At 47.2% G+C, this 14441-nt stretch overlaps 1 protein-coding gene across 1 annotated transcript in view; it reads left to right on the top strand.

Moving 5' to 3' along the window:
* LOC120028534 (ubiquitin carboxyl-terminal hydrolase 32-like) overlaps positions 1 to 14441 on the top strand; it is a 75385-nt gene that overhangs the window by 12609 nt on the left and 48335 nt on the right. Inside the window, exons 3-5 of the mRNA XM_038973725.1 lie at positions 10343 to 10448; positions 10557 to 10675; positions 11950 to 12109. Of these exons, the coding sequence (XP_038829653.1) occupies positions 10343 to 10448; positions 10557 to 10675; positions 11950 to 12109 (385 nt within the window). The remainder of the gene's footprint in view (positions 1 to 10342; positions 10449 to 10556; positions 10676 to 11949; positions 12110 to 14441) is intronic.

Genomic DNA, 14441 nt, shown 5'->3' with positions numbered 1-14441 from the left:
TTTCGACCTGGTCCCAAATTATTGTAGTTGGTTTAGAGTTTGTATTTGATATTTCAGCCTGCGTGTCCTGATTTGCGTCTGGTGTGGATGGATAAAGTCAAGATGTGCCCCGGTCTAGTCAGCATGTTGGGGCTTGGAAGTGGCATTCCATTGAAACAGTCTTGGCGATATTCAATCAAAACCGCAATCCAGTTGTTTTGTTGATAAATCGGTGGGGAAAGTACATTTCAATCAGCAATATGCGTGTTTGTATCCACATACCCAGCAACAAGAAACCAAAGTAAAAAAGTGTAAAAATGTACTTATTGTCCACATGTTAATTCCAACATGTTCTATAACGATCCCAGGAAACAACATGGGTATTGATTTGGATAAAAAGAAGGGCACTTCTGCTTGATTCCTAATCAATAAGTTAGCAGGAGATTCTGCTGGTGTCTTGACTCTTTACTATAGGAGGACTTTCCAGCAGAGTCTGCAACATTCTGCATCCTATTCCCTTCCCTACTTTTGACCAGGACCCATAGGGCTCTAGTGTTCAAACAGGCAGCAAGGCTGACTTTTACCAGCGAGACGGCAGCGAGTCAGATTCACCGTGTGGGATTAAAAGCCTATCAGCCGTTACATGGTGGTAGATGGAGAGATTCAGGGGAGGAGCTGCAGCCTCGTCACTCTCTGGTTTAATTTTTTGACATGTTTGTTTCCCATAGTGTATGAGTCAGAGGAAGTGGAACATATACCTAGCTTCTCTAAAAGGCTGTGTGCGTGTGTTTGAAGGTGTAACTAAGGAGTGAAGTGGTTGTGTTTTGGGCCCATCAGGCAGCAGGCTCAGGCCCAGGGCAGTAAGAAACCCCCAGGCTGTGTCCATCGCTAGGCCTGACAGCAGGGCCCTTCCAGGGGCCACTACATCACTGTGATTAGTAGGACCACGGGCCCTCCTTGGGGCCACTCCGTCACTGTGTCCTTGGGGCCACTCCGTCACTGTGTCCTTGGGGCCACTCCGTCACTGTGTCCTTGGGGCCACTCCGTCACTGTGATTAGTAGACCCCCTGTGTGTGTGGAGTCTCTCTGTTCTGTTAGTGATGTGAATCCATTAATTATCAATACACTCTGATTAAGGAAGCCTATGTACCCTACATGGTCAAAAGTATGTGGACACATGCTCGTCGAACATCTCATTCCAAAATCATGGGCATTAATATGGAGTTGGTCCCCCCCTTTGCTGCTATAACAGCCTCCACTCTTCTGGGAAGGCTTTCCACTAGATGTTGGAACATTGCTGCTGTAACAGCCTCCACGTTCTAGGCTTTCCACTAGATGTTGGAACATTTCTGCGGGGACTTGCTTCCATTCAGCCACAAGAGCATTGGTGAGGTAGGGTACTGATGTTGGGTGATTAGACCTGGCTCGCAGTCGGCGTTCCAATTCATCCCAAAGGTGTTCGATGAGGTTGAGGTCAGGGCTCTGTGCAGGCCAGTCAAGTTCTTCCACACTGATCTCAACCAACCATTTCTGTATGGACCTCTTTGTGCACGGGGGCATTGTCATGCTGAAACAGGAAAGGGCCTTCCCCAAACAAAGTTGGAAGCACAGAATCGTCTAGAATGTCATTGTATGCTGTAATGTTAAGATTTCCCTTCACTGGAACTAGGACGCTGTAATGTTGGAAGTCACTGAGCTCTTCAGTAAGGCCATTCTACTGCCAATATTTGTCTGTGGAGATTGCACAGCTGTGTGCTCGATTTTATACACCTGTCAGCAACAGGTGTGGCTGAACTGGCCGAATCCACTAATTTGAAGGGGTGTCCACATACTTGTGTGTATAGTGTAGCATAGTAAATTAGTTGTTGTCCTGAGGGATCCATATTAACCACATCTCAAAGCTTTTTCTCTTCCCCCTCCATCAGTTTACGTCCCAGAACAGAAAGGCTGTAGTCAGCGTGAGTAGTTTGATTTTTAAGGACATGTTTTAGGTCTGTACATTAGTCTTTATAGCAGCTTTCTAGAAGGACTTCCCTTTCATGTTCAGGTGAAATGTGTCCCAAGACAATAATATTATGCAGCTTTTGCAGTGCCTTGACGTCTGTGTCTCGCTCTCGCTCTCTTTCTCTCTCTCTCTGTCTCTGTCTCTGTCTCGCTCTCTGTCTCTGTCTCTGTCTCTGTCTCGCTCTCTGTCTCTGTCTCTGTCTCGCTCTCTGTCTCTGTCTCTGTCTCTCTGTCTCTGTCTCTGTCTCGCTCTCTGTCTCTGTCTCGCTCTCTGTCTCTGTCTCGCTCTCTGTCTCTGTCTCTGTCTCTGTCTCTGTCTCTGTCTCTGTCTCTGTCTCGCTCTCGCTCTCTGTCTCTGTCTCGCTCTCTCTCGCTCTCTGTCTCTCTCTGTCCAGTTTGTCTTCTTGTCAGACACAGACTAGAGAAAATATTCTGTGTTTTAATAGTCATTTTGGCCTTCCAATATTTGTGCACATGACCTGGTTCCTAAGATTTTTTTTTTTTTTTTTAAACATGTGCATTATATAGAACATGTGGAAATGTTGGGTCAAGGCAAGCAAGCAGAGTAAAGTCCTATGTTTAAAGCATTAGGTCTGAATGTACAGGCTGTGAAGAAGTATCCAAATAATCATGCTTTTAACGTGGTGTGGAATAAGGAATGGGTGTTTTTAACATGGTGTGGAATAAGGAATGGGTGTTTTTCAACATGGTGTGGAATAAGGAATGGGAGTTTTAACATGGTGTGGAATAAGGAATGGGTGTTTTAACCAGAGGTAATATGATGATGTTATGAAGTGTTATGTTGACACAGATTTCAAGGGCAATCATCACCGGGGCGACGCCTCTCAAAAGTGCAAATAGTGTGCTTCTGTTTGTATCTGACACACTGACGCAGCCACTGTGACGGCTGGCTGTGGGGACACTGTGACTGCTATGGCTGGCTGTGGGGACACTGACTGCTATGGCTGGCTGTGGGGAGGCCGCTGGCTGGCTGTGGGGAGGCCGCTGGCTGGCTGTCGAAGAGGTGGGTGGTTGCTATCGTCAGACAGGGGAAAGGGGAGACCCTCACGAACACGACACACACACACACACATGGGACTCGTCTGAAGGTAGCCTATACAAATTAATGGAGGTAGTTTTGTGCCAACAAAAAAAGGGTTAAATATGTGTACAAAAACACATATTTCCTGAGCATTCTTTTATCTCCTAGATATAGGACAAACACTTTATGATTTATATTTTAACTGTCTTTTTTGCCGTTTATGAATTTTGTTCAATGTGTTTCTATGAGCTATAGTAGTAAAGGCCAAATTCTATATTTTATCTTATATTTATTTTTATATATACCTAAAATTCTGAATCAAATTTCTAAATGAGATTTGGTATGACCATCCTAAAACAATTCAATATGTTAGCTTTGTAGAACCCCCTCTCCCATGATTTGAAGTGTGTTTAAGAAGTGACATCAATAAGGGATCATAGCTTGCACCTGGATTCACCTGGTCAGTCTATCATGGAGAGAGCAGGTGTTCATAATGTTTTGCATACTCAGTGCAGTACTTTTGACCTGGGTCCATAGGGCTCTGGTAGTAGTGGACTATGTAGAACAGGGTTCCTCCTCAGCAAGCTGAATTTGGCACGCTGGTCATATAAATAAATAAAAAAGGCCCTCTGAGCACTTTAAAAAATGTATTTTTATATGAATCAGAGAGGTGTGGGGGGGGGCTGCCTTGATAGACATCCATGTCATCGGTGCAGTTGTGGTGGGTAGGGTTGCACATTTTGGGGAATATTCAGAGGTGGAAACTTTCTGTGGGAATTAATGGGAATACATGGGAATTAACAAAAATATATGCAAAATAATATTAATACCATTTAAACGTAGATATTTATATATATACTACCATTCAAAAGTTTGGGGTCACTTAGAAATGTCCTTGTTTTTGAAAGCACTTTTTCTTTTTTTACCATTTTTAAAATAACATCAAATTGATCAGAAATACAGTGTTGACATTGTTAATGTTGTAAATGACTATTGTAGCTGGAAATGGAAGATTTTTAATGGAATATCTACATAGGCGTACAGAGGCCCATTATCAGCAACCATCACGCCTGTGTTCCAATGGCACGTTGTGTTAGCTAATCCAAGTTTATCATTTTAAAAGGCTAATTGATTATTAGAAAACCCTTTTGCAATTATGTTAGCACAGCTGAAAACTGTTGTCCTGATTTTAAAAAAGCAATAAAACTGGCCTTCTTTAGATTAGTTGAGTTTCTGGAGCATCAGCATTTGTGGGTTCGATTACAGGCTCAAAATGGGCAGAAACAAATAACTTTCTTCTGAAACTTGTGTGTTATGAGAAATGAAGGCTATTCCATGCAAGAAACTGCCAAGAAACTGAAGATCTCGTACAACGCTGTGTACTACTCCCTTCACAGAACAGCGCAAACTGGCTCTAACCAGAATAGAAAGAGGAGTGGGAGGCCCCGGTGCACAACTGAGCAAGAGGACAAGTACATTAGAGTGTCTCGTTTGAGAAACAGACGCCTCACAAGTCCTTCATTAAATAGTACCCGCAAAACACCAGTCTCAACGTCAACATTTACATTACATTTTAGTCATTTAGCAGACGCTCTTATCCAGAGCGACTTACAGTAGAGTGCATACATTTTATAACATTTTTTACATTTCATTACATTTTACATACTGAGACAAGGATATCCCTACCGGCCAAACCCTCCCTAACCCGGACGACGCTATGTCAATTGTGCGTCGCCCCACGGACCTCCCGGTTGCGGCCGGCTGCGACAGAGCCTGGGCGCGAACCCAGCCCAGCCTGGGCGCGAACCCAGAGACTCTGGTGGCGCAGCTAGCACTGCGATGCAGTGCCCTAGACCACTGCGCCACCCGGGAGGACTCAACAGCAGAAGAGGTGACTCCGGGATGCTGGCCTTCTAGGCAGCATCTTGGCAGCATCTAATTAACACTCCTCAGTTAGCAGGCTCAAGCAAACTAAAACCCACAGGGTAGCAGAAATTGTTAACACGTTAGAAATTATTTAAACACACATTGCTGTAGGCTACTATTTACTAGTTAACAAAAGAAAACATGTATGTCATATAAAATATATTCACCCCACCCAGTATTGTAATCAAATCTTAACAGAAAGCACGTAGTCCTTGGCTCAGACAGTGTAGTAGTGTGGGCTCAATAGCATCTCATTAGTGTGCAAGATCTTGAGAATCAGCTGCACATGTGATGGGAGAATGCACTGCACATGTGATGGGAGAATGCACTGCACATGTGATGGGAGAATGCACTGCACATGTGATGGGAGAATGCACTGCACATGTGATGGGAGAATGCACTGCACATGTGATGGGAGAATGCACTGCGCATGTGATGGGAGAATGCACTGCGCATGTGATGGGAGAATGCACTGCGCATGTGATGGGAGAATGCACTGCGCATGTGATGGGAGAATGCACTGCGCATGTGATGGGAGAATGCACTGCGCATGTGATGGGAGAATGCACTGCGCATGTGATGGGAGAATGCACTGCGCATGTGATGGGAGAATGCACTGCGCATGTGATGGGAGAATGCACTGTGCATGTGATGGGAGAATGCACTGTGCATGCAGAGGGTTGCAATTCTATTGAATTGGGGATAGTTTAACCAAAATATGCCACAAAACCTAGAATTGCCTTGTATGTATCCCACAAAAAAGGTTCACTGTTATAAACTAACTTTAAAAAAAAATAAAAAAATGAATTTAGAGCGTTGGGCCAGTAACCAGCAGGTAGCCTAGTGGTTAGAGCGTTGGGCCAGTAACCAGCAGGTAGCCTAGTGGTTAGAGCGTTGGGCCAGTAACCAGCAGGTAGCCTAGTGGTTAGAGCGTTGGGCCAGTAACCAGCAGGTAGCCTAGTGGTTAGAGCGTTGGGCCAGTAACCAGCAGGTAGCCTAGTGGTTAGAGCGTTGGGCCAGTAACCAGCAGGTAGCCTAGTGGTTAGAGCGTTGGGCCAGTAACCAGCAGGTAGCCTAGTGGTTAGAGCGTTGGGCCAGTAACCAGCAGGTAGCCTAGTGGTTAGAGCGTTGGGCCAGTAACCAGCAGGTAGCCTAGTGGTTAGAGCGTTGGGCCAGTAACCAGCAGGTAGCCTAGTGGTTAGAGCGTTGGGCCAGTAACCAGCAGGTAGCCTAGTGGTTAGAGCGTTGGGCCAGTAACCAGCAGGTAGCCTAGTGGTTAGAGCGTTGGGCCAGTAACCAGCAGGTAGCCTAGTGGTTAGAGCGTTGGGCCAGTAACCAGCAGGTAGCCTAGTGGTTAGAGCGTTGGGCCAGTAACCAGCAGGTAGCCTAGTGGTTAGAGCGTTGGGCCAGTAACCAGCAGGTAGCCTAGTGGTTAGAGCGTTGGGCCAGTAACCAGCAGGTAGCCTAGTGGTTAGAGCGTTGGGCCAGTAACCAGCAGGTAGCCTAGTGGTTAGAGCGTTGGGCCAGTAACCAGCAGGTAGCCTAGTGGTTAGAGCGTTGGGCCAGTAACCAGCAGGTAGCCTAGTGGTTAGAGCGTTGGGCCAGTAACCAGCAGGTAGCCTAGTGGTTAGAGCGTTGGGCCAGTAACCAGCAGGTAGCCTAGTGGTTAGAGCGTTGGGCCAGTAACCAGCAGGTAGCCTAGTGGTTAGAGCGTTGGGCCAGTAACCAGCAGGTAGCCTAGTGGTTAGAGCGTTGGGCCAGTAACCAGCAGGTAGCCTAGTGGTTAGAGCGTTGGGCCAGTAACCAGCAGGTAGCCTAGTGGTTAGAGCGTTGGGCCAGTAACCAGCAGGTAGCCTAGTGGTTAGAGCGTTGGGCCAGTAACCAGCAGGTAGCCTAGTGGTTAGAGCGTTGGGCCAGTAACCAGCAGGTAGCCTAGTGGTTAGAGCGTTGGGCCAGTAACCAGCAGGTAGCCTAGTGGTTAGAGCGTTGGGCCAGTAACCAGCAGGTAGCCTAGTGGTTAGAGCGTTGGGCCAGTAACCAGCAGGTAGCCTAGTGGTTAGAGCGTTGGGCCAGTAACCAGCAGGTAGCCTAGTGGTTAGAGCGTTGGGCCAGTAACCAGCAGGTAGCCTAGTGGTTAGAGCGTTGGGCCAGTAACCAGCAGGTAGCCTAGTGGTTAGAGCGTTGGGCCAGTAACCAGCAGGTAGCCTAGTGGTTAGAGCGTTGGGCCAGTAACCAGCAGGTAGCCTAGTGGTTAGAGCGTTGGGCCAGTAACCAGCAGGTAGCCTAGTGGTTAGAGCGTTGGGCCAGTAACCAGCAGGTAGCCTAGTGGTTAGAGCGTTGGGCCAGTAACCAGCAGGTAGCCTAGTGGTTAGAGCGTTGGGCCAGTAACCAGCAGGTAGCCTAGTGGTTAGAGCGTTGGGCCAGTAACCAGCAGGTAGCCTAGTGGTTAGAGCGTTGGGCCAGTAACCAGCAGGTAGCCTAGTGGTTAGAGCGTTGGGCCAGTAACCAGCAGGTAGCCTAGTGGTTAGAGCGTTGGGCCAGTAACCAGCAGGTAGCCTAGTGGTTAGAGCGTTGGGCCAGTAACCAGCAGGTAGCCTAGTGGTTAGAGCGTTGGGCCAGTAACCAGCAGGTAGCCTAGTGGTTAGAGCGTTGGGCCAGTAACCAGCAGGTAGCCTAGTGGTTAGAGCGTTGGGACTAGTAACCAGCAGGTAGCCTAGTGGTTAGAGCGTTGGGACTAGTAACCAGCAGGTAGCCTAGTGGTTAGAGCGTTGGGCCAGTAACCAGCAGGTAGCCTAGTGGTTAGAGCGTTGGGCCAGTAACCAGCAGGTAGCCTAGTGGTTAGAGCGTTGGGCCAGTAACCAGCAGGTAGCCTAGTGGTTAGAGCGTTGGGCCAGTAACCAGCAGGTAGCCTAGTGGTTAGAGCGTTGGGCCAGTAACCAGCAGGTAGCCTAGTGGTTAGAGCGTTGGGCCAGTAACCAGCAGGTAGCCTAGTGGTTAGAGCGTTGGGCCAGTAACCAGCAGGTAGCCTAGTGGTTAGAGCGTTGGGCCAGTAACCAGCAGGTAGCCTAGTGGTTAGAGCGTTGGGCCACTAACCAGCAGGTAGCCTAGTGGTTAGAGCGTTGGGCCACTAACCAGCAGGTAGCCTAGTGGTTAGAGCGTTGGGCCACTAACCAAAAGGTCGCTGGTTTGAATCCCGAGCTGACAAGGTGAAAAATAATCCATGTCATCTGCCCTTGACCAAGGCAGTCCGGCCCTTGAGCAAGGCAGTCCGGCCCTTGAGCAAGGCAGTCCGGCCCTTGAGCAAGGCAGTCCGGCCCTTGAGCAAGGCAGTCCGGCCCTTGAGCAAGGCAGTCCGGCCCTTGAGCAAGGCAGTTAACCCCCACCACTAGGATCGGAAACTTTCCGGTAAATTTCCAGAATTTTTCCTTGAGAAGTGAAGCCCTGGAATTGGGTAATTTTGCTTAACTTTTACTTGGTACTCATCCGGGAGCACCCTCATCAGTAAAAAAGCTGACTAGCATAGCCTAGCATAGCGCCACAAGTAAATACTAGCATCTAAATATCATGAAATCACAAGTCCAAGACACCAGATGAAAGATACACATCTTGTGAATCCAGCCATCATTTCTGATTTTTAAAATGTTTTACAGGGAAGACACAATATGTATTTCTATTAGCTGAACCATGATAGCAAAAGACCCAACTTTTTTTTCTCCACCATTTTTTTTACTGCATAGGTAGCTATCACAAATTCGACCAAATAAAGATGTAAATAGTCACTAACCAAGAAACAACTTCATCAGATGACAGTCTGATAACATATTTATTGTATAGCATATGTTTTGTTCGAAAAATTTGCATATTTCAGGTATAAATCATAGTTTTACATTGCAGCCACCATCACAAAATCTCACCAAAGCAGCTAGAATAACTACAGAGAGCAACGTGAATTACCTAAATACTCATCATAAAACATTTATGAACAATACACAGTGTACAGCAAATGAAAGACAAAGATCTTGTGAATCCAGCCAATATTTCAGATTTTTTAAGTGTTTTACAGCGAAAACACAATATAGCATTATATTAGCTTACTACAATAGCCAACCACACAGCAGCATTGATTCATGCACGTTAGCGATAGCGAATAAACCAGCAAAAGATATAAAATTTTTCACTAACCTTCTCAAAACTTCATCAGATGACAGTCCAATAACATCATATTACACAATACATATATGGTTTGTTCGAAAATGTGCATATTTAGCGGCACAAATCGTGGTTATACAATGAGAATAGTAGCCAAACTGCAAACAAAATGTCGGGAGAAATCTTGGGAGAGGCACCTATTCTAATCGATAAGTAATCATAAACTTGACTAAAAAATACAGGTTGGACAGCAAATGAAAGATACATTAGTTCTTAATGCAATCGCTGTGTTAGATTTTTTAAATTAACGTTACTACGACATACAGCGTGCGTTAAAGCGAGACCGCACCGAAATTAATGGCGGAATAATAGTTTAACATTTTTCAACAGAACAACGAATTAACATCATAAATAGTTCTTACTATTTGATGAGCTTCCATCAGAATCTTGTGCAAGTTGTCCTTTGTCCAGAATAATCGTTGCTCGGTTGTAGATTGTCGTCTTCAACTTTGGAATTAGCAGCAAACATTAGCCATGTGGCGAAAACGTGTCCAACTCACCATAACGCAGCACAAACAAAATACCGAAAATCGCAATATACTGATATAAACTGATATAACTCGGTTTAAATTAACTACATTATGATGTTTTTAACACCTATATCGAATAAAATCAGAGCCGGATAAATCTAACTCCTATAACGAGAGCTTTTCAGAATGCAATCCTGAGGTCTGTCTCGCGTCATGACGAACATTGAAAAGATTGCACCCCCGGTTCCAAAAGCTTTTGTACGGCCTCAGATCTACCTAGACACTCCATTCCAATTCTCACTGCTTACTGACATCTAGGGGAAGGCGTATGCAGTGCATGTCGACCCATAGATTACATGCAAATTAATAAACTGACCCTGGAACAGAGTGCCCGATTTCAGATTTCTTACTTCCTGACAGGAAGTTTGCTGCAAAATGAGTTTTGTTTTACTCACAGATATAATTCAAACGGTTTTAGAAACTAGAGAGTGTTTTCTATCCAATAGTAATAATAATATGCATATTCTAGGAGCAAGAATTGAGTACGAGGCAGTTTAATTTGGTAATGAATTTTTACAAAGTCGAAATGGCGCCCCCCTATTGAGAAAAGGCTAACCACTAGGCTACCTGCCGCCCCTCAACTGGGATCTGTCTACTGGCATATTTCTAGCTCTCTAGATATGTTAACACCATCTTCCTTCTCTCCCTGCAGGTGATCTACAACTCGTTTGGAGGCACCTTTAAAGGACTACACTTTAACAACCTCATCATTGGCCTGGTGCTGCTGACCAGAGGACGAGATGGGGAGAAGGCCAAGTGTATGTTCCCGCTCTCTCTCCCCCGCGCCCTCTCTTCTCTCTCTCTCTGCCTGCCATGATGATAAACCAGCCTGCCTGCCAGGATGAACTAACTGTGTCTCTCCACAGACCTCTTCAGCCTGTTTGCCAGTGAGTCGGGTGGCTATGCGGCGCGGGATGACATGGAGGCCGTACTACGGGCGGTGGACGGGGAAGTCCCGCCCTCTCTCAGGAAGTGCTTCAGCGAGGTCAGTCACCTGTCAATCACCCAGACCGACACTTCGACTGACCCATAACTCTCCTCTCTCAGATCCAGTCATCTAATCAAATCAAAGTTTATTTGTCACGTGTGCCAAATACAGCAGGTGTAGTAGACCTTACAGTGATGTACTGAATACAGCAGGTGTAGTAGACCTTACAGTGATGTACTGGGCCATTCGCACTACCCTCTGTCATCCACTCAGTCTGGGGTTGGACCACACACACTGCTGGTATTGGCTACACAAACACACACACACACACACACACGTATGTATTTACACAATACACACCTCCCAAGAATTCAATCTCATTAGCAAACTTCAGATCGCTCCTTTAACATAACACCAAGCTTGTTATCGCCCTGTCAGGCTCTGTAACAGCAGCATGTGTTTGAATAGAAAGTAACTCTGGTAGTGACTCTGGTAGTGACTCTCTCTCTCTCTCAGCAGCAGGTTAGTCTTAGCTAGCCCTAGTCCTCTCTCTCTCAGCAGCAGGTTAGTCTTAGCTAGCCCTAGTCCTCTCTCTCTCAGCAGCAGGTTAGTCTTAGCTAGCCCTAGTCCTCTCTCTCTCAGCAGCAGGTTAGTCTTAGCTAGCCCTAGTCCTCTCTCTCTCAGCAGCAGGTTAGTCTTAGCTAGCCCTAGTCCTCTCTCTCAGCAGCAGGTTAGTCTTAGCTAGCCCTAGTCCTCTCTCTCAGCAGCAGGTTAGTCTTAGCTAGCCCTAGTCCTCTCTCTCAGCAGCAGGTTAGTCTTAGCTAGCCCTAGTCCTCTCTCTCAGCAGCAGGTTAGTCTTAGCTAGCCCTAGTCCTCTCTCTCAGCAGCAGGTTAGTCTTAGCTAGCCCTAGTCCTCTCTCTTATAGTTCACCATTACTAGAAATACATGGTTGCATCACTGCCTGCTATGGCAACTGCTCGGCCTCCGACCACAAGGCTCTACAGAGGGATGTGCATACGGCCCAGTACACCAGTTCAAACAATAACAAATCAATAGGGTAGGGTATATGTCATCCAAAAGCCCCAAAATGCATATACCAATCACAGTTTGCCCCTTTATTCACCGTTTTCGTTCTTGCGGTTGATTTGTTTTGGTAAGTGGAAGAGGCTTGCCGGCGGGCAGCCGCGTTAAACCTTATGATCTAAACGCTACTCTGTGTCCGTCTCCCCAACAATACTATTTTTGTCAAGTACTCACCCGTTTAAGTATTTAGCTACCCACCTAGCTGCCGACTTAATGCTTTGTTGTTGATGTGTTTTGTGTGTCTCAGGGGGAGAAAGTCAACTATGAGCGCTTTAGGAACTGGCTCCTTCAGAACACGGAGGCGTTCACCTTCTCCCGTTGGCTGCTCTCCGGAGGCGTGTCTGTCACCCTCACAGACGACAGCGACACGCCCACCTTCTACCAGACTCTGGCCGGAGTCACACACTGTGAGTGACCCCCTAACGCCCTACCCCCTAACCCCTAACGCCCTACCCTGACCCCTTACACACTGACCCCTAACACACTGACCCCTAACGCCCTACCCTCTAACACACTGACCCCTAACGCCCTACCCTCTAACACACTGACTCATAACGCCCTACCCTGACCCCTAACGCCCTACCCTCTAACACACTGACCCCTAACGCCCTACCCTCTAACACACTGACCCCTAACGCCCTACCCTCTAACACACTGACCCCTAACGCCCTACCCTCTAACACACTGACCCCTAACGCCCTACCCTCTAACACACTGACCCCTAACGCCCTACCCTCTAACACACTGACTCCTAACGCCCTACCCTGACCCCTTACACACTGACGCCTAACGCCCTGCCCTGACGCCTAACGCCCTGCCCTGACGCCTAACGCCCTGCCCTGACGCCTAACGCCCTGCCCTGACGCCTAACGCCCTGCCCTGACGCCTAACGCCCTGCCCTGACGCCTAACGCCCTGCCCTGACGCCTAACGCCCTGCCCTGACGCCTAACGCCCTGCCCTGACGCCTAACGCCCTGCCCTGACGCCTAACACCCTACCCTATACTGACCGTTTTTGTTCGGTGCACATATTTCATATTATTTGGTATTTGTCACGTTCTCTTTCTGTCTTTCAAGTCCTTCTCTCTTTCTGTCAATTAGAAAGAAAAATCTTACCATGTTGCCAGTCTAGGACCAATCAAAGATCTTACCATGTTGTCAAAGACCAATCAAAGATCGCACCATGTTGCCAGTCTAGGACCAATCAAAGATCGCACCATGTTGTCAAAGACCAATCAAAGATCGCACCATGTTGCCAGTCTAGGACCAATCAAAGATCGCACCATGTTGCCAGTCTAGGACCAATCAAAGATCGCACCATGTTGTCAAAGACCAATCAAAGATCTTACCATGTTGTCAAAGACCAATCAAAGATCGTACCATGTTGCCAGTCTAGGACCAATCAAAGATCCCACCATGTCAGTCTAAGACCAATCAAAGATCTTAGCTGCTTTCTATCCTGAGACCAATCAGAGAGCAGGAGGGATCTTTGCTGCCAATCAGAGATTACCTTCAGACGGCTCGTAATCTGCTTCTACCCACTCACAGATTATCCTCTTAACTCTGTGAGAGAGTGCAGGTGTGTGTGTGTGTGTGTGTGTGTGTGTGTGCGTGCATGCTCTGGCCGTGAGGTGTGCACAAACTTTCCAGAACATACCCTACCTACACAACCACCTCACTCTTGGCTAAGACTTATGTAGACCGTCACCGACCGGACACACACACACACACACACAGCAGACGCAATGACGGACAAACAGTCTTCTTGTCGGTTGGGATATCAATGGAATACTATTGGAACAGGATGGCCATGAGTGAGTTGTCGTGCTGTGTTTTCCCGAGCTGTTAGCCGTGTGTTCTGTGGAGACTACTATGGTGTACCCGTCGTCACGTCTCGGGGAACGTGTGGTGGAATATGGTATGGTACCTCTGTTGCCACTCTGACAGAGTCGCACCTCTAGGTGGGTACTGGGTACGCCAAATGGACCTCTTGTAGTTGAGGGTCAGCGTCCCCCCAAAAAGGGTACCCTCTTCCCTAATGAAGTGGACTTGGTAGGGAATAGGGCGCCATTTTGGGGGGGGGGGGGGGGGCAGCCTAGGAAGTGGTCAACAGTGACAAGTGTGTCTTAGTAATGAACCGATAGTTGGTGGTTGTATTTACTGGGTAATCCTCTCACTATCTTCCAGGTTGTAGAAGTGTTAATTGGAGGGTTTATGTATAAACTCACTTGTCATGAGTCCCAAACGCAGAATGCAAATCATTTCTCTCTCTGTATGTCTGGCTAGTCAGTCATGGAGATGTAGCCTCTTGTTTAAGAACAAACTACTGTCAGCCTGTATTTTTTTAAACAGAATCAAACGGCAAGCAATTAAAGAGATCAGTCTAAACCAGCCAGTAGAGTCCTTGTCCTGAAATAGACAGTTAGCCATTTAGCCTAGCGGTTAACCTAGCGTGCTAAGCTAATGGGTGCGTCGCAAATGGCACCCTATTCCCGACCATAGTCAGGGAGCTAGCTAACAAGGGGATGAGGCATGTCCAGTCAGTCAGGGAGCTAGCTAACAAGGGGATGAGGCATGTCCAGTCAGTCAGCGAGCTAGTTAGTTCTGGAGCCAGTCAGTCAGGGAGCTAGCTAGTCCTGGAGCCAGTCAGTCAGGGAGCTAGCTAGTCCTGGAGCCAGTCAGTCAGGGAGCTAGCTAGTCCTGGAGCCAGTCAGTCAGGGAGCTAGCTAGTCCTGGAGCC

The sequence above is a fragment of the Salvelinus namaycush genome, chromosome 34, assembly GCF_016432855.1.
Source record: "Salvelinus namaycush isolate Seneca chromosome 34, SaNama_1.0, whole genome shotgun sequence".
Taxonomy (NCBI): Eukaryota; Metazoa; Chordata; class Actinopteri; order Salmoniformes; family Salmonidae; genus Salvelinus; species Salvelinus namaycush.
This window is presented reverse-complemented; position numbering and strand designations above follow the sequence as displayed.